Source organism: Dermacentor andersoni, chromosome 5 (assembly GCF_023375885.2).
Source record: "Dermacentor andersoni chromosome 5, qqDerAnde1_hic_scaffold, whole genome shotgun sequence".
NCBI lineage: Eukaryota > Metazoa > Arthropoda > Arachnida > Ixodida > Ixodidae > Dermacentor > Dermacentor andersoni.
Window position 1 is genome coordinate 125457722 of NC_092818.1, and position 25046 is coordinate 125482767.

Genomic DNA, 25046 nt, shown 5'->3' on the forward strand with positions numbered 1-25046 from the left:
ATACAATAACGCCCGTGTTCCGTGCATTGGGGGTCACGTTAAAGATCTCCTGGTGGTTAAAAATTAATCCGGAGTCCCCCCCTACGGCGTGCCTCATAATCAAATCGTGGTTTTCGCACGTAAAATCGTAGAATTCGTTCATTCGTCCTCTCCTCTATCCATTTTGATTTCGCTGGTTAAAGAAATGTTGGCTTTCTTTTTTTCAATAGTGGTGTATACGGCAGATGGCATTCCCCGCTATCCAGTATCTCTCCTCTGCACGTATTCGTTGAAAGCAAGCCCACAACATCCTCGCTCGTAATGTTAAAGTTCAAGATTGGGCGAGTTCGTATGGCTTGCTTGCAGGTAGACAGTGCAATAATCACACGACTCAAAAGAAGGGGCACTTTTATAGCTCGCTCAATTGGAACTGAAATATATGATTTCCAACCCTTTGGAATAATAATAATAATAATAATAATAATAATAATAATAATAATAATAATAATAATAATAATAATAATAATAATCACGCTGTTTTTATGTCCATGGCGGGATCCAGGCCACTTCGATTGATCTTCAATTACCCATGTCTTGCGCTAGCTGATTCCAACTTTCGCCAGCAAATATCCTAATTTCATCACTCAACATAATTTTTTGTCGTCCTTGACTGCGCTTCTCTTCTCTAGGCAGCCATTCTGTCACCCTAATGGTTCCCTAGTTATCTGCTCTACCCATTACATGGCCAGCTCAGCTCCATTTTTTTTTTTCCTCTTCATGTCAACTGTAATATCGGCTATCCCCGTTGCTCTCTGATCCACACCGCTCTTTGTGTCTCGTAACATTACGCCTTTGGAGTAAGTACTCATCACCACATATACCGCGCCCTACCACGTGACCCCCTACGATGATACGTGCGAAATTGTCGAGAGCGCTACAAGAAAGACCTCGTGCCATGTCCATGTGGCATGCTCGAGACCTTGGAAACAAATAATGGAAAGAAAGAAAGAAAGAAAGAAAGAAAGAAAGAAAGAAAGACCTTGGAGTATACAGCCGTGGCTGCGAACCGTGCGAGGCGGCTATAGAGTCGAAAAGGGGGGACACTCACGCATCTGCCTCTTCCCGCGCATGCCGAAGAACCCGGAGCCGCGTTTGCCCTGGAGCACGGCGCGGCGCAGCTGGGCGATGAAGGAGTCCACGCTGGCCGGCGCCAGGAGCCGCTTGCCGCGCATGGCGTGGAAGGCGCGCTTGTCCTCCGAGTCCCAGGCGTCGTCGTCTTTCTTGCCGCGCATGGCGTGGAATGCGCGCTTGGTTTCCGCCGCCGCCTCGTCCAGCTCTTCGTCGGGGCCCTCGCCCCACGACATCTGCTCCTCCAGGAGCACGTCGCCCAGCTGCCTGCCGCCACCGCCGCTGGCCACCTCGGAACTCTGCGAAGTATTGGGGAAGGGACGTTACCGGTGGTTCATTCTGAGAGCACTTGAGGGCTAAGTAGCGGATGGAAGGTGATGAAAGAAAATAAAGTCAACCAGGTTCAGGGTTCAGTTTACAAAAGATTTGACTTACGTCAGCATATATAGTTTTCTGTGTCTTTATTGCGCGTCGCGTCTTTTGATTTGATTTGTGCGGTTTAGCGTCCCAAAGCAGCTCGGGGACTATAAGAAACACCGTGGTGGAGGGCTCCGGAATAAATTATAATTTTGACCACCGTCGCTTTTTTTTTAACGAGCACCTAAATCTAAACACAGAAGAGCTGGCTGCCGCCGCTATCTCGCGACCTCGAACTCGAATCTTTGTTTGCAAGTTCACTTGATTTGTTTCGTCTGCATATCATTCACTCACTCATTCTACAGAAGCAAAGCATTTTGCTGTGGAATTCTCATGCAGTTTTCTAGTACCAACTAGGCTTTCTTTAAATAGGATGATTGAGCTGGCGATCTTCTGGTTCTTTAGCGGGACATTTAGAGCGAGAGAGAGAGATGCTACGTTAATGGGGTTCTGCTTAATACAAAGCCTCTGACTGTCTGAACTAGCTTTCTAAGTTTCAACATCCTTGCTAGTCGTCCTTGGGGAGTTCTAGTGGAGAACATTACAATAAGTGCGGAGAGGTGCAAGCTATTTGAGTCGAAAATAGGGCGTTCTCCATTCGTCGATGGGGTAAAACAGCTCCTTCAAGTATACGGCTATTGGCCTGTGCGGCTATTGGCCAGTTCAACGCGCATTCCGTTCACGCTTTAGTACCCCCGCATTTTTCATTACCAGCACACACGTATTAGAGAGTTTTAGAATAGGGGCCCCAATATTTTGGGGCCCCAAAAAGCTTTGCGGGTGTTAGCGTTGGGGCACGCAGGAGTGAAGAGTTTTAGAATAGGGCTTTGCGTTTGCAGATAGCGTCTTGCGCTGACAGCGCCACTACGGCGTCTAAGAAAAACGATAAAAATAATAAAATCAACTATACCATTTTAAGTTATGAATAGTAATTTTGACTTGCGTGTATTCGCGATTAATTACAATTTAGAGGTTATTCTTCAAGCAGCAAACAATTGGTTGTGCTTAGTTTGGAGCAACAAAACCAACTTTACGTGCCTTCACCAGCCAAGCTTAGCCGTGTTAGGCCTACGAGCCATAAAATCCACACTCGAATTCGGAATCAGCGGCGTCTAATGAATCAATCTCCATAACACACGCTAGTTGAGAGAAAGCGATAACTGCAGTCACTTCTCCTAGCTTGCGAACTTCACGCATTATCGCGAATCGAACCCAGTTTGGTGCTAGGTTAGAGCCGTCGCTTCGATGGGTGCCGCCATGTTTGTTGACGCAAAGCTTTTGGGAACGCTATTTGAGCTCCCGCTAAATCGGTGAAATAGCGTTCCCAACGCAAAACTCAAACGCAGTTTGCGTCTCGCGCATGCGCAGTGGCTTCGACGCTATTTCTTTGGGGCGCCGAAACGTTTGGGGCCCCTATTCTAAAATTCTCTATTATCATTCGCGCAACGTTGGAACCTCACTGCGCACTTTCAATCGTCAGTATTTACGTCAAATGTGAAAGCCCGTGGTGTCTTGCCGAGCGAGCATGACAAGTGCTAGCAGGGAGCGTATAACGCCTACCTGCGGAGAACTTGAAATTTAGGACTACAACTCCACGCCAGGCCTCGTCGTATTTTTATAGCCCAAGGACCACTTTGGTGGCTTTAAATGACTCTTACTATTTTAGGACGCGTTTTCCCCCCTTTTTATTTTCTGTCAAATTTACCACTCAGAGACAAAGTTCGAAACCAAAAACCACCGTGTCGTCACACCTCGTCGTGATTCAGTCAGCTCGTGTTCGCGAAGAGTCCTTTAGCAAATTGGAAACACCTCGTGTAGTTCCAGCTTCGGCAAGCAGTCCAGCACGTGTAGAGGACAGTGAGCTCTGAGAGTCGAAAAAAATTTCGCCCCTGCACGCAGCACAGACCAGAGACAGCTCTCGAGGACATTATCTACACGCCACGCTCGGACAGCGTCCGATAAATATGTACGCACTCCCACAATAGCTGCTCGCACTCCCCGTGCAAAGATTCGTCGGCAGAGCCGTGCTCGACAACCTTTATTTTAATATTTACTCAAAGACTTATCTTTCTTGACTTGCTTTCCTCGCTGTATCTCTCCCTGTTTTTCATATATTTTTTTCTTCTTTTTTCGCTCACTCCCACTTCCAGCTTTCTTTTTACGCGTTTCGTCGCCCCCGCCGCAGATCGCGTCGAAAACAAGTTTGGTCGACACGTGGACGTGGGAATATTTTGACCAGCCTCTCACGCCCATGTTCCGTATTTTGCATGGTACCCGTCAGCGTCGTCCCCTCCGCTTCCCGTTCGCAGAAGCCTCTCCCTGGAAAAGTCAAATGCCTGTGTTGACGGATCTTGTTGGAAGAACGTTTTGTAAGGCGCACCTAGCTGGCACGTGTATATCTTTAAAAAAAAATTCATCGCCAGCCACGTAGTTCAGACTGGGCTCAACCTCCGTCACGTTTATGCACGGCATCAGAGCCAGGATTAGAAGTGAAAGGAGCTAGACAGGTGCGTGGGTCAGGGTACGGGAATATTTGGCATTACTTTGTGTACACATAAAGAAGCTTTTTCAATTTGAGCGTTGTTAAGCTCATGCATTTCAAAAATAATAAGAACCAGAAAAACCTTCGTTGTGTTAACATCAAAGCCAAATGTTCGGGGTTGCTGCTTGTCTCCCAGACGCTTTCTTAGGCGTGGTCCATGTAAGGCCATATATATAGAGAGATAGATAAACGAGAAGGGAAAGGCAGGGAGCTTAACTGAAAGATTGGTTTCTGGTTTATTGCCCTACTCCGTTTTGGGGTTAGGGGGGTGGGGGAATGGCGGAAATAATGCCAATAACATACACTCAAGGCAGCGGTGTGGAGGGGACTTACTGATTGACTGAATGATTGATTAACAGATGGATTGATTCGGTCAAATATGCGGAAGAAATGTTCTAGCAATTAAACACGGCGTAGTGCGAACTCTGTATATGTTTCCGCCTTTCTTATGCGACAACGACTGTACGACGCCATCTCTTGGTGCGTACGTCTGCCTATTTAGTCCAGTCAATCATACTTTGTTGCTGTTGTTAGGTGTCAGCAGGTGGGTATCCTTATAGTGCACCCAAAGCTAAGTACATTAGCATTCTTGCAGTCAACCTTCTTAGAAATGTGGCCTTGTTGGCCGGGGATCTAACCCACTACCACACGCTCAGCAGCAAGCCGTGCACCGTGGAGGGTAAGTGATGAATGCAAGCGACGCTCTCCTCCACGTGCCACTGTTTGGGACAGCAGTCGCTAGCTCAGAGAGCTGTCACTGCTGCAGTTCTTGATGTCGACTCTGATGTGGCCGTCCATCGACGTAATGTACAGCTTGGGATGTGCGCGCAGTGAAACATCTCTCGGCTTTCTGTCTCTATTTGCATCAGTTTACCATTTTTCTCACATGTAAGGTAGCTAACAGGACGTGTTTCTTGCGTACCGGCCTACTCTTTCACTGAGTTTCTTTCTCTAGAAAGAGATAGAGGTATTTTGGAGGAACACTGTTGTAGGCTACAGGCGTTCGATAAAGTCTAACCTAATGTGAGCAGTAATATTTGAAAAAGCAGAGTGGATGACGCGCTGATCATGACGACGGCCAACAATACCGTCTTACCATGCAGGATGGACTCTGAAGCAGGAAGCAGGATACGCTTTTATAAAAGGCGGATATATATAATTGGAATAAATGGTAGCAGAAACATCAAGAAAATTCGCTGGCGATTTAGCGGTATACGCGAGAGGAACAGGCGCCGGCAACTCCTTTTCCCATAGAGATATGAATATTTTCGCGTAGAGATATCACGAAAGAATTAACTTAATAACATTAAAACTAAAAGTAACCTTCAAAGCACAATAACACAAGCTCCACTCACATAAGTACACTGATACCACAATAAAACTGGAAGTCAACTAAAACACAACACAATGTACAGTCACATAACTACACTAAATTAAGGGCACGTAAGAAAATATTGATAGATTCAAACGAAGGTACATGGATCCAGACATTTAATGGGCCCAAGTCGGTCAAATTAATCACATAGAGTGAGCATATCACAGACAAACACTCTACTCAATAGTTTCCGAGAACATTGCTCACTTCTAGAAATCTTTGGCGCACCAGTAATGCTCGTCTTTTCAATGAATATGTTGGCCGAGGACCTAAGATCTTGCTGAGGCTGAAAGGCTTGCGGTCCAATGTCATTAAATCACGTGCTAATTCTTGTCTTGTGTGTCGTATCACGGACGTACCAACAGAAGGTGCTGTGTATCCTCATCTACGTGGCCACAAATTCATTACAGATTATGAGCTCTTTAATTTTTTTGTAGAAAAAGCTTTGTTTACGTGGTGCCAAGCCGCAGACGGTCAGTGAACGTTTCAAAGGTTCTGGTTGTATCCAATGTGGACAGGCTGTTAAATTGAAGAGAAGGGTCAGTGTGAAATAAACATGGAGATTTCGAGTACTGATGAAACCATGTCGCTCTGCAACCACGGGCTGCGATCTGTGTTAGTATGTGCCGCTATTCACCTTGTCTTCGAGAGAGAGACTAGATGTGGCGTTGTTAACATGCGCTTGTTCAGACGCCTTGCCTGCTGCAACGTTCCCAGGGATATTGAAGTGGTCAGGTACACATAGGAGCATTATTGTGCGGTCCTCTTAACTTGCTTGACAATGTATCCCAAAGAATGACCTATTGTTTCGCCTTTTGCATTAAATTTCTGTGTCGTAACAAAGACAACATCTCAAAAAGATCTGCTGTAGTTGACGATGTCACGTGAGACAGTCTAAACGTTTGTATTCAGTTCCGTTTTGGAATGACAAAGGCAGCTGTAGAATAATTTGTTTGAAAAGAACCATCTGTGGACGCCTGAATACAGGGTGTCCAAACTATCATGCACTAAGACTTAATAATATTCAAATGCCACGTAGCTGGACAGAACCAAGGGAATGTCGTTCGCCATAGCTTGGAGGTAATCAGATTATTTTTTTTTTGCATAGTGCCTCGAGTGTCACGCAAAATGCCTGGAGCCGCCAGTCGCGCCCTAATTTAGCGTGTATTCGCGGGCTTTTTTCACGCTCGGGAAAACACTTTTATGTAGCACGTATTCAGCGACAAAAACTGTATCGGGAGTTTTTCATGTTCTACAATTTTCTCATTGATACTCTTCATCTAATTGTAATATTTTAGAAGTCGATTGAATAAACTAATTATGTAATTAGGTGGAATGCAAAAGATAATCTAACTATCTACAAGCGACGGCGAACAACATTACCTTGGTTCTGTCCAGCTACGTGGCATTTGCATATTATTAAATCCTGGTGCATGATAGTTGGGACACTCTTTATTACCAGAGTATCGAAAGTATGTCTGGTTTTATAAAGCTAGTTGTTGTGCCTGCTACATTAGACAATGTCTCGTTTCCGAATAATTCCTTCAACCGAAAGTTCAGTTTTCGGGCCGACGAGTCGCCATGGAGGGCAGAAGATATATGGGATCCAAAACTCTTGAAGTTGTAGCAGATTTTGTGTGCCTTAATCATCGTATTGACCCAAGCCCTGTGTGTCTCAATAAGTGCAATTGCTAGTGGAAGCCTTTTGTGCTGCATTGAAACGCGAAAGAAGTGTCGGCATGTTTCAACCGTGCTCGTAATAAGAAATGGAGGATGACGTGGGTCTGCAATTACTAAAGCAATTGAGGTTGTTTGAGGAAAGCCTAAGAATACTCTAAGCCTCCTAGATATTAATCGTTGAAGCCTATTTTCATATGAACGGGAGATTCCATGCAGAACAGATGAAGAATATGCTATCTTTTGCTTTATAAGTGCATTACACACTTTAAATTGTGATAAAACCGACCCTCCCCATGTCGTACCTGCTACGCTGCGAATAACGTTCATTATTGAGTTTATTTATTCTTCAAGGGCGTTAATGCGAAAATTACAAGAAAGTTGTCTGTCTAGCAAAGCATTTAGTCTACACTGTCGGTAAGTTTTTCTGGTTCTCGACATTCATGACAGGAGGGTTGAATTCTTCACCGCATGTGGTTAACACGGTAGTGATAATTACCCAAGCTTTACAGGACAAATACTACGCTTCTACCCTTGATCTAGCTAAAAGCCGCCGTGAAGTAGTAATTGGTCTGAAAGCCGCGAGAAACGGGAGCGATTTGTTCAGGTTAGCGTGAACGAGTTTAACTGCTCCAATATCTTTGCTGACCATACAGTCGACCTTAACATAAAGTTTATTCCTAGTTGATTTTGGTAATTAACTGGTACGCTTGCGAATGTGCTCCAGTCGAGCGCATTTAGTGATCCCTCAGAACCGGCAGCGTTTCAACCCACCCAAATTGGTTTTGTAGATAACAATAAGACATAAAAACGTCAATTTTGTGAGAATAATATGAAGTCTGTGATTGAACACTGTGCTGTAAAGCACAATGACAATGTGAAGACTGTCAATGTGAAAGCAACTTTTGCTTCATCGTGGTCATAGAGCCTATGCATCAGACTGCGAGTTTCGGCCGCTCACATGTAGCTTTTTGAATAATGAGCTGCGTCCTAGAAGGCCATTTTCGACGCAACTTTCCTAGCTTGCAGTCGCTAAGTAGAAAATTTTGTCTCTAAACAGAGAAGTCGCTAAATCTAATAACAAAATAGCTGGAATGGTAACACTGATTACAGACCGTTAAGTTATAAAAAGCACAGGGGACTTGGTTTTGTCATACATGGTTAGGTCAGACGACCCCAACAAACACGAGATGATGTAACCAGAGGAGAATGAAACTTGTTTTTGACTGCCTGACGACAGGCCTCCTCGGAAATGCAAGGGTGCAATGAATTAATTCCCATGAATTAATTTGGGGACATCCTGAGAAAGAAGCCGTATGGTTATCCGCACAATTCGCACATTTCGGCTGTCGCACAGACTTAAATCCAGGGTGCTCATGGTCCTCTGAGAAGGTTTTACATCGACATGGTCCACGACAGTTTTTTGCCAGGTGTCCAAACTTCTGACATTTATAAGCCGTCGAGGCAGGTCCAAGATTTGCTTCCATTGGGTGGCTGGTGAAGCCCAAGTGGATTCTCTGTGGCATTGGTTTGTAATCTCTGAAGGATTACACTGTTCAAAGAGGGGGTTCAACTGTACCATCCTCCAGACGGTAGTATCTTGCTTGGCAGGGGACTGATATTGCCCCAAAATCTTTCAAGAACTCGAGCAGTTGTCCTTCAGTGTACAAAAGTGGAACGCGACGAATTTTCCCGACATTTCGAGTGTACTAAGCCGAATGTAGCGCTTAACTCTTAGTCCTGCTACTTAATGCAGTAAAAGCAGTTTTCTCGATGATGCCACTTAGGGAGCACTCATGGAAAAACTGCCCTCTTTGTTTACTCGGAACGCCTGAACTTCTTCCTTTTCCTCCGAGGCAACTTCTGAGACAGCATGATTCGGATTCACTTGGCAAAGATTGTGCCCTCCTTAAGATGGCGGGAAAACTACCGGGATTCCTTCACTTCTTTTCTTTTTGTGGGTCACGAAAGTGAAAGGTGCTTCGTCACACTCAATGGCTTCATAATCGCTGAGGTCATCGTTTCAAGTACTGTCGTTCTCCCGATTGTGTGTTTCATCAAGACGAGGTCTCTTGCTCTGACCTTCGCTGGGTGCCGCCATGGTCCCTGGAGGCGGGTCGTCAATGCCTGGATGTTCCAGGACTCGCCATATGATGGCTTGATGGTGCCTTTCGCACGGTGCGTGTTGGCAGAAGCTTGGACGCTTTCCTGAGTTGCACTCATGTACCTCAATACACGCTGGCGGTCATAGGGCTCGTGCCACCATTCTCGGCTGCCTACCGCCGTAACGGCTGGAGGCACTCCGAGGGAGAAGACAAAGAAGGCTTCGTGCCTCGTTTCAACGGGCTCGTAGGTTGCTGCACTTCTCACTAATTTCTTGAGCAATGAAGTCCAGGCACAATTTAAACAACTAGTAAAAACTGACGTAAAAAGCGAGCAGCAAAGCATAGGGCCACCGCCTCGGAGAACTTCGTCTTCCGTGACGGACAAATTATTAGAGAAGGTAGTCGGCCAATAGCAAGCTGCACTTACGAACAAAAGTGTGTGAATCGGGCCCCGCGTTATCTCGCTTTCTTATCTTCCTTAATACCGAAATTCGCGAGGCTATCGTGTTCCAAGAGAATTTACATTTAGTTCACTATTAAAGGTTTATCATTGCTTAACATATAACTTGTCGAAAGGGGTGTTTGTTCTCTACGAAGTGCGTCGAGCCCTTAATACCTTTCTTCTTCTTTGTCAAGGATGGGCTTAAGTCTTCCAATCTCGTCTGCGCGAGCCTGGATAATTTCACTTTGGAGCCTACTCGTTATTCTGTTGTATTCAATTAGGAGTTTTCTCTTCGCATACTGTTTTAACATAGCCAGTTTTGCGTTAGGGCTGAACAATCCCTACGTCTACGGAAGTGCCCAGTTTAATAATAATTTTCGTTAGCTGCCCGTTTTTTGTAGTTCTTAAATGATGGAATTATTAGGCCTCGTGAAGTGCTAATTAGATATTGATGCAATGCTAGGCTGGAAATGTTTCTGTCCTGTTTTTGTGAAAATACCTAAAGTATTCTAGCGATAAAAAGAAATGGGGGAGGGGGAAGAAGCTGTAATACATTCGCTATCCGATCTTCATTAGCGCAGGATATTGCAGCTGACAGGCACTTCTTTGCAGAGGAGCGCATATAAGTTTGTCCCTTCGATAAAAAGGTCGATTTCTTTTTCCGCGCTCATTGCATAACTTGCAGCTATAACATAATTTCTTCACTGTTCACGTAAACGCGTTTGCGCTCTAATGTTTCTCATTGAAACATAAAAACTGAGAGTGCGTTTTGCTCATCGCCGGCCCGCGGGAGGTTGTTATACTAAAATTTCTAATGACTCCAACAAAATAGCAGGAAGCCTAGTATGCGGGAATCGTATGTTCAGACGCCAGTGATGACGTGCTGCTTTTTCTTTCATTTTCCATCCTTTTTCCACGATTACAAACACGTGGCACATCATGACAGTAATTTCACTAAAAACAGCGGCACTAAAAGGAGCAGTTAAATTTCTTTCTGCTTCACATTGCATTGATTACTTTTTTTTTATTTATAATTGAGAGTAATATATCAATCTCTGCGGGGGGGGGGGGGGGGGGGGTGTCAGGGGAGGGTTACTAGCACATGGTACACCATATATGTTATGCAATGACGGATAAACTAGCCGCACTTGTCAAAGATGTTATCGCACGCAAGCATGTTGCTGTCTTATTGTAAGACGTTTCATTGAAAAGAAAAGCCGTCTTTTTTTTCATTCCAATATGTTCATCGAAGAAAATGTGTGCGCGCGTTGAAAAAAAATATGTAAATGTTCTCACCTGATATGATGCACCTTTTGCTGATACTAGCGTGAGCAGCAGGACCAACGAACACAGAGCTATGGCCTTCATCTCCGAGTGGTGCATTGTTGCAGCTGCAAATACAAAAAAGAAAAAGGAAAAAGAAAGATTCATCAACATTCTTGATTGCCGAGTTCTATACATATTTCCCAAATTTCTGTTTATTGTGACGCACTCAGCGCTTACGGGGAAATACCCATATGAGAATGTGTTAAGCTAAGTATTAAACAAAAAGCAAAAACGATTATGTCACTTTCATCAACGAACAGAGGCATATTAAGCAAGATAGCTATAGGCAAAGGATATATAAGGATGGAGATAGTTCCTTTAGATTGTGTAGGCATATATATGTAAGGTCACGAGTTATGCAAACACTTGGCCAATGTCAGTGAACAAGTGATATATATATATATATATATATATATATATATATATATATATATATATATATGTATGTATGTATGTATGTATGTATGTATGTATACTAGTTATACCTGGCAACTTTCTTTTGCACGATATCCTTAAGGAATGCGTGAGATCTCCGATTTCACCCAGTAAAACGTTTACGCAGGAGTTCTTCCCGATATAACTAACTATAACGCCCAGGTTGGAGAATTATTTATTTATTATTCATTGATTTGCGCATACCGCTGTCTTTATATCGCAAGACATTACATGGGGAGTAGATTGTACAAGCTATACAAGCATTTGCATACTGCACACGCGTGAGCGGGCTAACGGACCGCTATTACAGCAGCTCCTTTTAGGCCAGTTGTTGCTCTTTGTCGACTGATGGGTGACTTGGCGACTTCTTCTGAGTGCAGCACTAATGGATTTTGAGCATGTCTGCCCCGGAAAAACACTATGGAATTGGTCACTTAGATGCCGAGAACTCTTCGTAGCAAGATATTGTTTTAAGAATTTGGAGGACGCTTAAGCTTCCCCTTTAAGAGTGGAACGCGATAGCATTCAAATATTCCTGACTGCTTCTCACGCTTCCCGGGAACTGGAGCGTATGTAACCGTAATGTTTACCGGGAAACGCTGGCCGCGACCGCTATGCACGAAGGCGAGCTTTGTGGTAGAAACTCGGCCTCTTGCGCGGGCCGCGATGCGGCTGAGGCGAGCGCCAGCTGGAGGTACTGCAAGGAACAGGGCATGCCGCTCCGTCGCCCCCAAGTCACCCAACTGCGCGCCGCGCGCAAGGTGCGGACGCCGCGGCCGGTCTGTGAATTATAGAAACGCTGGAAAAGGGGTTTCTTTGAGTTTTCGCGTAACATAATTATGTTTTCTCGTATAGTCAAATTACAGTCCGAGAGCCTTCATGTATGTAAGTTGTGTGTGAGTTGTAGCTTACAATGTTTCCGCGTATTTTAGGTTGAGAAATTTAATTATTTCAGTAACTACTTTGCGTCACATGGGGCGCCTGGGTATGCGTGGTTCGAAAATCCTTTTGCCGAAACGACGTCCGACACCGACAGAGGATTTTCTGCGACAGGGCTCCTTAACGCTATCGTGTTAAAACGACGCCGAAAACATCCAATGTACCTGTTACTCCACGCGAAACCTTGTGGCGAGTTCTTTATTAAAATCCTAGTCTCACCTTTGCCCGCTGCACATGTCTGAGACTTGACTCGATGGAACCTCACTTAGCGCTAAGCTGAATTTGACGATAGGCCGCCGCGGCGCCTGGGCGAAATTGCTCAAATATAAACGCAGCAACATTGAAGTAATTTCGCATCGGTATAGTAGCACGATTGGGCGGGTGCTATAGTTGAGGAGGGGGAGCGAAGCTCCGCCAGCGGAAAGCTGACCTTACTAGCGGCGGAAGCGAAGCCGCTGCTAGTTTCTCTTATGACGCTAAAAAGTTCCGTAATTGGTGACACTGAGGGATGCTACTCAGAGTTACCGAGTACTCTAGGTCTTCTGCTAGATCTGCTTCTCTAGATCGCCGCTTAGCTTTGGCGATCTTACAAGAACCGACATATTCAGTATGACATGGCGGACAGTGAGCCTGACATTTTCTGCAAATTTATTACGACGACGCCTTGAGCTCGTTGGTAACGTTCCATTGCGAGTAGCATCCCTGAAGTCAAGGGCACGAAACAAACAAGCGTCAGGACACATCCTGACTCATCACGTTGTCCTGCCATTGTTCTCCATAGTGTCTTTGACCTAAGTTCTGTGCACGCGATATATATACAAAGTCTTTAAATTTAGCTTTGGCCGTATGCATTTAATGGTGTACGTGCTCTATGAGGATAGAAGAAAGCGGCGGGAGTGTTAACTTCTGGCTCGGACAGTAATGGGGAAAAGAGCGATACAGGCTAAAAGAAAGAAAGAAAGAAAGAAAGAAAGAAAGAAAGAAAGAAAGAAAGAAAGAAAGAAAGAAAGAAAGAAAGAAAGAAACAAAGAATGAAAGAAAGAAAGAAAGAAAGAAAGAAAGAAGGAAAGAGAGAAATAACTATAATACACAGACGATTAATCTCCATATCTGGGAGAGAGGCGGAACACGAGAATTAGAAGATCAAAAGATTCGAAGTGTTCTGGAGATATACGAAACGGCGGACACAAGCGGAGAAGCAGCTGGAAGAAGGGGAAGTAAATGTCTACAAGAAATTTACAAGAAGGTAAGGAGTGCAAGAAAGTTGCTTGCTAGTGCTTTCTCTAAACCGTAATATTCTTGAGCTGGTGAGTTCAATTCAATACTAATTAGTTATCAATTCAAAACTAATTAAGTTTTTAACTAATTACCTGACCTCACATATTGCTATGTACAAATTTCAGCTTGTGAGACTGCAAGGCATATGCACTTGAGAAGAATACTGTGGATGATATTATCTTCTAGACATACACCATAAAATTTGCTGTAAGAATGCATTGTCGTTCTACTTGCCCTTTTTGTAAACAAAACGCCGTTTTACGCATTGAAGCGCCAAAGTAACTCGACTGCCAATGTATTTCTTCGCAAAATTCGAAAATTACTACCTCGAAGCTGGCGCCATCCTGATAATTCGTTCCAAGTGGATCTACCTTGCGAACTGCCAAGCTACAATTTATAAATTGCCATAAGTGCTGTAAAGTAATTAGTTAGAGGCATAATTATTGAGCTTTGTTGATTATTCAATTATGCATTTAGATTTCTCGCCCAGATAATGTCCACCTGCTTGGGCAATCTAGCTCGAAGATTATAATTTCGCTATCAGCCAAAGATGATATTTTACAAATTACAGAAAGTCTTGGCAGAAACAACGGGTATAGTTTCACCTCAATTGCATGTTATGCCCAATATATTTCTCTAAAGTGCATTCGCACCATTGGTTTAATGGTTTATCGGTGACGTTGTTGTGTTGGTTTTACTGCAATTTTGTAATGTCGTTATGTGCACATTCATTCCCTAAAGAGTGAGAGTGAGAGAAAATAACCGATGAAAGGCAATGATGCTAACTATAGAGTAACTCTCCTGCCGGCTACTTTTGGAAACGTGTGCAAATATATCTGTGCAAGTTCTCCTGTTCGTTCATAAGACAAGTTGTTGGTGCTGTATTCGTGCGCCAACAGCTCCTTTTTATCAGTTGAAAAAATAATAAAGAGCCACATCGTCAGATTATAGCCCAGTTAGTCCCCTACGCTTTCAATTTTCGTCTGCACATCTTCAGCTTAACAATTTCAATTTGAAATTTGAATGATTGACCCTTCAATATTCATTGCTGCGCCGCACTGGGTTTAGTCTAATGAATGGAGGAAAAGGACAAAAACAATTTCTGCTAAAAGAATCCGCAGCATCGTTCCTTTTTTCTTGCTATAATTTATGGCATTAAACATAGAAGGGTGATACTTTTCTTTAGTTTTTGCTTCCAGTCTCCATTCAACAGTTCGTATACATCGCGCTTCGCGTTCTTGTTTATGTTTAGCTTCTCCGGCACTCCGCTTTTCAGCGTCAATCTCCATCCTGGCCCCAGGGCGGTATCAGTGGCTACAAAAATATTGTTTGCTCCCGGATGCCCGAACGGGGAGTCATGAGCAGAGGGCTTGCAGGCCATATACGCTCGCGTCTAGGAATATGGGGCAATATACTAGTCTCCCAGACAAACATGGCGTATAGCGTTTGCCTAGTCTATATTTTCTTTTTCCACATCATTTGCTCTGTTTTCTTATTTCCGCCTCCCGAGAGAGTTGACAGAGATGGGAGAAAATTTGTGCTTTCGCTCTTCCTCGAAGGAGGAGAAAGTAATCCGAGAGCCTCACGAGTCGGACGCATACACATTTATTTGCGTTCGGTCTTCGGAACCCCTGAACTCGGAACGGCGACGCAAGTTGCAAGCGCATGTGTGCGCGTAGGAAGCATCAGTGTGCATCCTTGGGTGGTCCCCAGTCGCCGTACGGGGCTTCGAGGAAGGCACTGCGGCCTGCAGGCTTTGGAGATTGAGCTTCGGGTTTCAGCTGTGCGCTGTTGGAGAGTACCGATGCTCCTTCCTGCAACGCTTCTTCCTCGTCTTACTAACGCTTCGCGCACTCTTTCTTCTTAGCTATCGCAAGTACGTACGTCGTCATGGGCGTTTTCGTCGAAAGGGGATACCGCGTAAGGCACGCCGCTCATTCGTACGCTACACGGCGAAGAGACGCCGATGGTCGCCAGTTGCCTCCTTTCGGCTGCAGATGTAGCAAAGAAAATATTAAAAAACACAAATGTGCGTGATCCGTTGATTTGCGGCAGTTAGAAGTTATGACGAAGTGTCCAAGCGTGCTTTCGAAGCACATATCATTGAGTGCGTGACAAATTGCGGAACTTCGCTGAGCTACTACATCGCTGTTCTACCTGCGTCGCAGTTTCTTTGGAGAGATCTGCGGCTCCGTTTTTATTAGCACCGCTGTCCGTGAAGGATTCCTGGCTTCTCGTGTCCTCATTTACTTTACGCTATAGAAATGCAGGGGGCAGCAGCCATACAGTGTTTCACGCAGTCGTCTCCAGTTTCATCCTATTTCTTGTGCAAGCGAAGAGGCAGGCTATCTGCCGACACGTAGGGGACAATAAAACCAAAGGCGTCCGTTAGTGACGTTTGAGCATGTAACCACGTGCGCGTGCGAGGATATCTGAGGAAGCGCATTTGTTAGGATCAGAACCATCGGCAAAAAAAAAACAAGTCAATGAAAAAAAGGATAACAAGTATTCAAGCTGCAACCGTACAATGGATCGCAGAATGAAGTGAGAAGGCTACCCAATGATATTGTTTTGTATCATAAACATTTATTATTGCGTAGACGTAGCCATACTTGAGATGCACCATGCTGATTTTGGTGTCTTTCGAAAACTCATGAAGTTTTTAGCTGATGGCTCTGATCTTATAGCAGGTCTTCTAGTGCTCGCATTGTGAAGCAGCAATGCTCTCGTGAAGTCGGTTCGTGTGGGTTATTTATTCATTCCTTACGATGCAGGTAATGTCGTCAATAAATCTATCGCCGGCCTCTCCCCAAAAAGTGTTCAATGACTTAAGAATGATTGAGGTGAATTGAATTCCTACAATAATAAAGTGATTCGCTCCCACAAGCGCAGCAGTAATTCCAGGCACAAAAAGTAATGAAGCAATTAGCGTTTCGCACGGCCACTTCCGTGCCCGAGTTCCACGATTGGATAACTTGAGAACAGCGTAAAAAGGCCAATCAAGAGAAGTGCCCCTGCGGTCGAGAATTCTCGCTCACTTTTGTACTTAAGGTGCACGGTTTTATGGCGGTTCTCTCAAGTCCACGTAGTAACGGCGGCCACTTATTCTACGATTGCTTTTGCTAACCGTTGCTTTTGAATGGTTTTATGAAATATCCGGTTTCTCAATTTACAGAGCGTTCTTTCTCGAGAAACACAGCAGTGGTCCTTGAAATGTAATATTGGTTAGCCCCGCTGCTAGCGTTTACAATGTCGAGCGCTGAAAAGAGAGAGAAACAGAAAAAAAGAAAGAGAGGAACTGAAGAAAATCAGGAGGCATGGAGAAGAAGATTATATATTTTGTTCCTGCTCTGAAACAGAGATGCGTGTACTCTAGACCCTTCAAAGAAGACTTCAGCAGGAATTAAGAAGCCAGCAATGTTTCCTCTGCTTCTTGCCCGATCTCCTTATTTTTGCTGCTATGCAACATATGCTACTAAATATTAGTCCAACTACGCTCTGCACCAGAGAACGGGACATACGGCCAATTTCCGAGACCATTCCTGCATATGACAAGAAGGTGGAATTTCTCGTGCTCTAGTGTCTAATTTTGCGGAAGTATAGACACCGCAGTGATTGTTTTGCAGCACACGTGAAAGTTTTACAACAGCCATGATTTGACATAGATATTCAATGTATTCGTACGTGTCATATCTTGAGGTGGTTTTGGAAACTTTAGGTTAACATCATAATAGTTTACTTAGTCATTGCAGAATACGTCAAATTGTGAAATGTAATGAATAAAATAAGTCATTTCTAGCACAGCATGGCAGCCAAGAACTCCATCTATACGATAGCCGGCGATCTCATGATGTTGGGTTCCTGATGCCTGGTGATTGTTGTGTCACGATGTCGCTTTGCAATATGGCGCGATAGCTGCTGCCCTCTCGGCGCACTCAAAACCTGTCATGAGCCTTACAGTATCCCACTGCAGCCCCCTTTCGCACCTCCGTCTAGTAGAAACTGAGTCTCCCGAGACTTTATGGAAATAAAGAAATACCACGTGACTAATGAACAGGAGACAAGAAACAAGGGTTTCTTTTCGGCAAAACTTCTGAACAGAGACATCGAGGAAAAATAATCTGAACTTGCAAATAGTTGTGTAAATAAACTGCTGGTGAGCCAAACCACCTTATCATAAGCGACAATGTGTATGTCACTTGCACGATGGTGAAACGCATTCTCGTTCTATGTAGCCCTTCTTAAACCCCTCTCACGGAGGTAGAGGCATTCAGCTGATTTATTTATTTATTTATTTATTTATTTATTTATTTACAATCCTGTAAGTCTGCTCAATGTGTCCGAGAGATTAACTGGCAAAAGGCTGCGGGGAAGGAACGCGGCCGGTAGGGCTCTCTACAAACTTCTGCAGAAAGATCTCCTGTCTAACTTTGCAGCGCTGAAAGCAGGTCTGCAAGACATGTTTTAACATGTGCTTTTTCCCTGCCTCGAACTCACACGCTAATATGCGCATACAATATCAGAACGAGCTTGGTGCTTTTGTCTTACTATTGTCATTTGGATTGTGTTGCCGGAAGCTGTACTTGCAGAAAGCGTGGCACTCGTAGATCCAGAAAGATCTTTTATGATAAGTGGTTGATATTACTAATCGTATGGGAGTACGCACCAGCTGAGCGTCACATCGGCTTTGACTACGCGCCGCCATGAGCTCTAGCCGCGATGCAACAGCCTGGCGACCCCCACTGCGATGAACTAGAGCGTGAAAAGAGTGTCGACGCAGAGAAGCCGAGGTCATCCCCAGGTTGAACCCGCTTCTCAGCCAGCCCCGCAGGTCGGTCGCACACACAGAATGTTTACGACGTCCAGAGGAAGCGGTGCTGTGAGAACTATACATTAGAGTAATCGCAACAAACGTACCACAGCATGGGGAACTTAGCTTCCACATGCTTTATAGGCATTCATAAGACAGAAATGAACACACACACAACAAAAAGACTGTGAATTATGACGCACGATAAGCGCTTCATTACTTTTGCTCAACAGTAAATTCTGGGAGTTTCAGTAGAACATAATCGTGGCGAGCACCATAGTATCTAGTGATGAGTGAGAAGGCCTGTATATCGCCTCGAGAAAATCGTGTTCTTTTTATTTTTCTGCATCAACAGATCTAGAGGTAGAAAGTTTCGCAAGTTTCAAAACAAACTGCCAAAGCTTCTAGCACGCAAATCGTTTCGCTGAACTGGTGAGGTTTTACGCCTCAAAACCGCCAGGTGGGCTTGAGGGACAGCATTTTATGGGGGTTCGGAAATGCATCTTTTTCTTTTCACTTGGGATTTCTTAGTGTAAAATTTAGGGACACGAATGCTGATGTTCCCCGGCTCCATGGGGGTGCGTCCGCCGCAGCGGGGAACTTAGCATGCGCCTTTGTGATGTTGATAAAAACGCCATAGCCACTGAGTCACAAATCAGTAGAACCGGTTAATGGTTGTCAATAATGTTGGCTGTCAGAACTCGTGTCTTGATTTTGCGATGTTCATTACGTCACCATAGCCACTATGTCGCAATGAGGATCAGTTCATGATTGGCCATAATGTTGGCTGTCAGAATACAAGTATCTATTTTGCGATGTTCATTACATCGCCATAGCCACTATGGCTCAATGATGAGTAGCATCAGTTCGTGATTGGCCATATTATTGCCTGTCATAGAAGGAGCAGGAGGAGGAAAACAGAAAAAGAAATGAAACAGGGAGGTCTACCAGACGAGCGTCCGTTTTGCTACCCTACGCCAGGGAAAGGACGTTGAGAAACAAAAATTAGTGCCCTTCCACTCTGTGAAGAAGGATAACCATCGAAGCTGTATTGGGAAGATTATATTGACAATTATATTGATTTATATGGTTATTGCTATATCGATTGAATAAAGACACATACACGTAACTTCGTGGTTGTTATCCTTTTTTATTTTGTCTCATTAGCTACCACAGTGACCATAGCTTTGTGGTCGCTGTGGTACACCGCAACCGGTTGTACTGCCATGCTAGACACATTCTTGCCAAAGGTTAAACATATACGTGGCCGGTGATGCGTGGTAGGCCAACTGACGTCCGTGTAGCACTCAATTCCAGACCGTTCCAACAGGAAGGATACAGTCCACTTGCCGTCGAGGCACGCTAGGTGGATGTTATTGTCGACACTGGTAGGTACACTATTGCGTTTTGTTATACCTTTGAATCCTCCAATGGGAGCGAAGGAGCTCCACCATCCCACGTTCTATATATGGCCATGCAAGTCATGCGTCATAACATGGTCGATAAGATGATAACATTCAGAGCGACCGCCGCGACTGATAACATCACGCAGAAACAGTTGGACAACTATATATTTTTTCCGTTGTACACGGCTCTTGCCCAGGGACACATTTTGCATTAGAACCTTGTTAAGTACAGCTTCGCTGTATAAGAAACAAAAAAGAGGAAGATAAAAAGAAATGAGGCAGGGAGGAAAGCAGTGCGCATACGAGTAGCTGTGCGTCACACCTACACTTTGCCACTGAGGGTAATAGACCTCAGAAATTTAGCAATGCTCGCATTACTTGGTGAGCCTGCGATGCATGCTGCTATCGTCCAGGAATGTTGGGCTCTCAAAACAGCCTACAGTGAAGCTAGTTTACCATAGTGCCGAAGATGTCATAACGAGTACAAAAAAACCAAACGAGTGTTCGGTTATCCCTTCGTGGCTGCTCGAGTCACACGTGAGTGTGTCGGCTGTATCAATGAGAAAAGAAGTGGTTTTTCGTAAAGGTCAGCCCTTGCCGGAAGCGGCGCGGTAAAATTGTATCACCCCGGGAACTGTGTGACGCTATTTGCAACTTCAATGAGGGGCCAAGTCTGTGCAGGAACACAATTCGATATACCCGGGTTCTTCCAGCAAGTTTGCTTTTTTGTGTGTGAGCAAAAGGAAATGAATACCTCTCGCATCGTACGTGCTAGACGAAGGCATAGGAACTATCTGGGATTGTTTATGGCCTGACCGTATGATCGTCAAAATGGTTATCGACGACGCCATGGTGGCCCGGCAGCCATGGCAGTGTGACGCAATGTCTGTTATGCACAGCTTGATGGATAATTTCTCTAGTCTCGGACACCGATTGCTCATGTGTTCTGCATCGTAAGCCTGACTTGGAATAATAAAACATAACCCGCATTCGTAGTTGTGCTTGCAGAATGTAATTGACAACTGCACGTATAGCGAAAAATTCTGCTACTCTAGACGTCATCATATGGGACATGTTGAATATGGGACATTGGGACTACTGGCTGTCATATGTATAATAATATGTTTGTTGCGTAAAGGTGTCTGCCGGTTGTGAAAGTTTATAAATATTCATGCGCAGGGAATTCTTCTCGAGCTTTCACCATATGGAAGGCCGGAGTAGAGAGGGGAACAGCAGTTCCTCAATGTTTTTGGAATTCAGTTTGCAGTTTACGTCTGCCCTTGAACCGAGGCATGCATCGCATTAGGAAAAGTTATCACGTATCCTAAAATATAGCAACATAACTGAACAGAAATAGAGATGTTGATTAGTTAAGGGATAGTCATTAAGAGACATGCTATTGGGGTGAATTAAGGAAGGAGTTAAAGTGGTGAAAGAAACCAAGAATATGGGAAGGAGAACAATTCATAAGGATATCGGGGTTTGAAGAGGGTTGCAATGTGCTGGAAGCCAGTTTCCGGTGCATGTTTGCGTCGTCGTGGAAACTGTGCTTGTCACTCAAGACTGATCTACGTTTTTGTTCGATACGAAACGGTGTGCTATTGTTGTCAGATTCCTCGTCATTCCTCGTCCTCGTGATTCTTCGTGATTCCTCGCCCCATGCAATGCAGTTTGCTCCCTCATAGATAATCAGCTGATATCCGACAACGCATATTGCACTGGTAGCGTTTTTGTTCACAGAGCAAACCCCTGATTCAATCTTATTTGCTTGCCTTGAATGTCGAACTTTCAAATACCAGGTCTTTAATAAAACCAATCAAAACACGCCGTGGCACTGCAAAGCAGCAATGGTAAAGCGCTGCTAAAGCAACACAGACTAAAGTCATTGCGGGCAAGCGCTGCTACGTACCAATGACACAAATTAGCGGCGAAATAGATGGTGCGCAGATTGTGTTCCGCAAGCAAGACACGTTCGGTTCGATCTCGTTTTTTTTCGCACGTGGCTGATTGTGTTACAACTTTGTCAGCAGCGGAAATGAGCAAGGTGCCGCTGGAGGTTTCCCTATTGTTCTGCTTTGTCGCTGGTACCGCATGTATGTAGACATGGGAAGCGCTCCATTGCGTCATGCGTTCCATGTAAGGCAATTTAGTCGAGGACGACACCACCGGGGAGCACGACGCTGGCGAAAAAGTCTCTTGACCCATTTACGCCGGGAACTATAGCACAAACAACAGTGACTGAGCAAAAGCGCTATTTGTGGCATGGCGTACGACATAAGATCAGCACGACAAAGAAATCACGGAAATTGTACTCCTACCGGGAGTGCAGACGCCTCTGGACCGTGTACTATATTCTCGAGTTTGAGGAACCCAGACGATTAATCTCAGCCTCATTGAGATAATGAGGTGACTACCAATCGTTGGCAAAAAAATAAAAATAAATGGTATTGGAACCATGAGTGCATTTTGTTGGAGTACAGTGTTTAGTCGGCGTGCAGCAGCATGCCCTCTGCGTTTCTTGTAGTGGAATTGCTTATCTGAAAGCCTCCAACTGCGCGACACAGTTCTTCGCGCGCATATGTATCCAGTAAGTTCTTCATCAAAAGCTAACTGCAACCAAATTTCGCACAGCGTAAGAAGCCTAGTTTCAGACAGTATAGACGTCGAGCAGCCTCCGTGCGAAATGTTAGGTCGGAAATACAAGTGCATGAATAGCCCCCCCGTCCGCCCCTTGAAAAACATAAACAAGAACAAAAGAAAAATATGGGGCACAACTCATCTACATCCACTATCCAAGTATACAAAAACTCTTCTTTTGAGATCATGGATCGTCCTTTATTTTTCCTTGCTCGGCATATGAAGTCTAAAGTCCCAGTTTAACTTTGCAGGGACTCTTGATAAGACTTGTGCGCTGAAATTGCGACTCTAGAGCGTTCTCGGTGCTTCGCGAATGCGATTAGATAGATGGAAAAAAGACTGGTCTGACAACGCCAAGAATGATTTTCGCATACTTGGATAGCCATCCCAGATGAGTTCTGCCCGAATTGTTATAGACCGCGCTATCTTCGGTATTGTGCTATATGTTTGGTTGGGAAACGAGAAAGAACACTGGTTTGACAATTCCAATAATGTAATTCTCATTAATAGATGTTTTTAATACTGTAACTGCAAGAAGAAGAAAATGCCGCCATTACAGCTCACCAGCAGTGACACGTGACCGAGAAAACGCGGCTGTTCAGCATAGCCTCTGAGATTAGGCTGGGAACTCGTCCATCGGCGCGCTCTATTGGCTGGGCACGCTCAAATTGTGTCGAATTTTTCTTTCTCTTATCTTTCCAGCCCTCGACTACGCTTCACACTGCCTAACTGTTGAGTAACAAACCGGAAACATCATGCTTATCTCCACTGTCCTTCGCTTTGTTGTCTTTCTGTCTCCCAGATAGAAGTTAATACGTCCACGCTCAGTGACTTGGAAAAGTACAAAGCGAAACGTACCACTGCTGACGAGTGAAATAGGGCCCATGAGTGAAAAAGGAAAGAAATTTGTAGATACAAGGGCTGGTAGCCAGCTAAACAAGCACTTTGTCTGCAGAATTCTCAGTACACGTTGACAAAAACAGAGGCAAGCTGAAAACGTAAGTAAGGTAACAGTGCCCTGGGACTTCCCTTTGCAGGTCCTCACTATTGGGTCATTACTCAATGCCTATGCACTGTCGCTGGACCCTCAGGTTGCTCGACGACTGGCATTACACAAGCAGCAAAGCTCATTTTTGGGCGGCTCATTACAGCCGCAGAGTCCTCCCTGCGGGAAGAGCACTCGAGGGTCGGTTCAGTCCCGAACAACCGCGTCGACTGCAACAGGACAGCGGCAGGCCACCATCGCCATCTTTCCGGATTAGCTCGCTTGCCTTATTGGCTTCTTTGAAGAGAGTGAGTGCTTTGATCACAATCTTCTTATGCGTCACCCAAATCCAGATTGCCTCGCTAACCAAGACTTCAAGTTAAGGGTAATTCCTAGTGTGTTTGCGTAGGTTATTCCTTTCTTTATTCTTCTTCCGTATCATGGTGAAGTTACCCATGGGACAAGATGCAAGGTTTTAAAGGCTACCCCCAACAAAAGGAACGGCGAACTACGCCTAGCTCACAAACGCCATTTAATTACCTGTAGGTCGAACATTTCCCATGCTTTATTTTACTCGTTTGAGCGTGCCTTTACGGGAAAAGAGGTAAAATACCCGTAGGATTACGAGCAATGCCGAGAAAAGGATTCCGCTTTGTGATGTGGCTGCTGTATTACGACTTTTGTCTGTATTTGTTTTTGTCTTTTCAAGCTACTTTTGTCACAACATTCCTGAATTTCTCCTGGTCAGATGCATGCTGGGGCAAAATATCTATACTGCGACTTCTGATCTATTTCTGGCGCTTAAATACTTAAGCGTCGTAGGTGTGCTCTAGGCATTCTTTGGCTCGGCTGCTACTCCAATATTGCTAACTCATTGAGCTAGCTTACGCATGTCCAGCCATCGCTACCAATCATCTACTATTGCACTATTATAACGGTTACATGTGTTTACCTGATCAATTATGCATTAATTTTGCAGATATGTGGTGTCAACTGAGCAGAAACGCTGTCACAACCGGTTCTTCTTTTATTTATGTTTTTGCCACACCACAGCGTTTTCTTTTATTGAACTTCTTTTGTTACCACTTTGACGCGACCACGTCACCAGTTTATTTTTAATTTCAACGCTACACAATTGTGTACCTGCCCTCGCAACGATGTCCAACGCCTCTCTCTGCGGGCAACTTTACGCAGACTAGACTCGAGACCGTTCACCGAGTCAAAGATACTCGGACCGTGGCCACAACCGTCACTGGCTCGAAAAGCGATTCGTGCACTAGTGCGGTACTTGAAGTGCACGGGCTTAAGAGACCGCTTATAGTGTCATTGTGTACGCTGTCCCTCCCACACGTACTCCGTACTTACTCTCTCCCTTTCTTCCTCTTTCTATTCCCCTTTCCCCCACCCCCAGTGTAGGGTAGCAAACCGGATGCTGTGCTGGTTGACCTCCCTGCCTTTCCTACCCTTGCTTTCTCTCTCTCTCAACGCTACCAATCATGCACTATTACACTATTATAAGTATTACATGTGTTAAATTCTTTATTTCCTTTCTTGCTATATACGAC

At 44.7% G+C, this 25046-nt stretch overlaps 2 protein-coding genes across 4 annotated transcripts in view; one reads left to right on the plus strand and one right to left on the minus strand.

Moving 5' to 3' along the window:
- LOC126531105 (beta-mannosidase-like) overlaps positions 1–25046 on the plus strand; it is a 308119-nt gene that overhangs the window by 9383 nt on the left and 273690 nt on the right. The gene's annotated exons all lie outside the window — the stretch shown is intronic.
- Positions 1–25046, minus strand: part of LOC126531108 (uncharacterized) — a 179616-nt gene that overhangs the window by 9349 nt on the left and 145221 nt on the right. The window contains exons 2-3 of the mRNA XM_050178504.3: positions 10962–11056; positions 1088–1406 (exon numbers count right to left, since the gene is read on the minus strand). Coding sequence (XP_050034461.1) covers positions 1088–1406; positions 10962–11048 — 406 coding nt within the window. The 5' untranslated portion in view covers positions 11049–11056. The remainder of the gene's footprint in view (positions 1–1087; positions 1407–10961; positions 11057–25046) is intronic.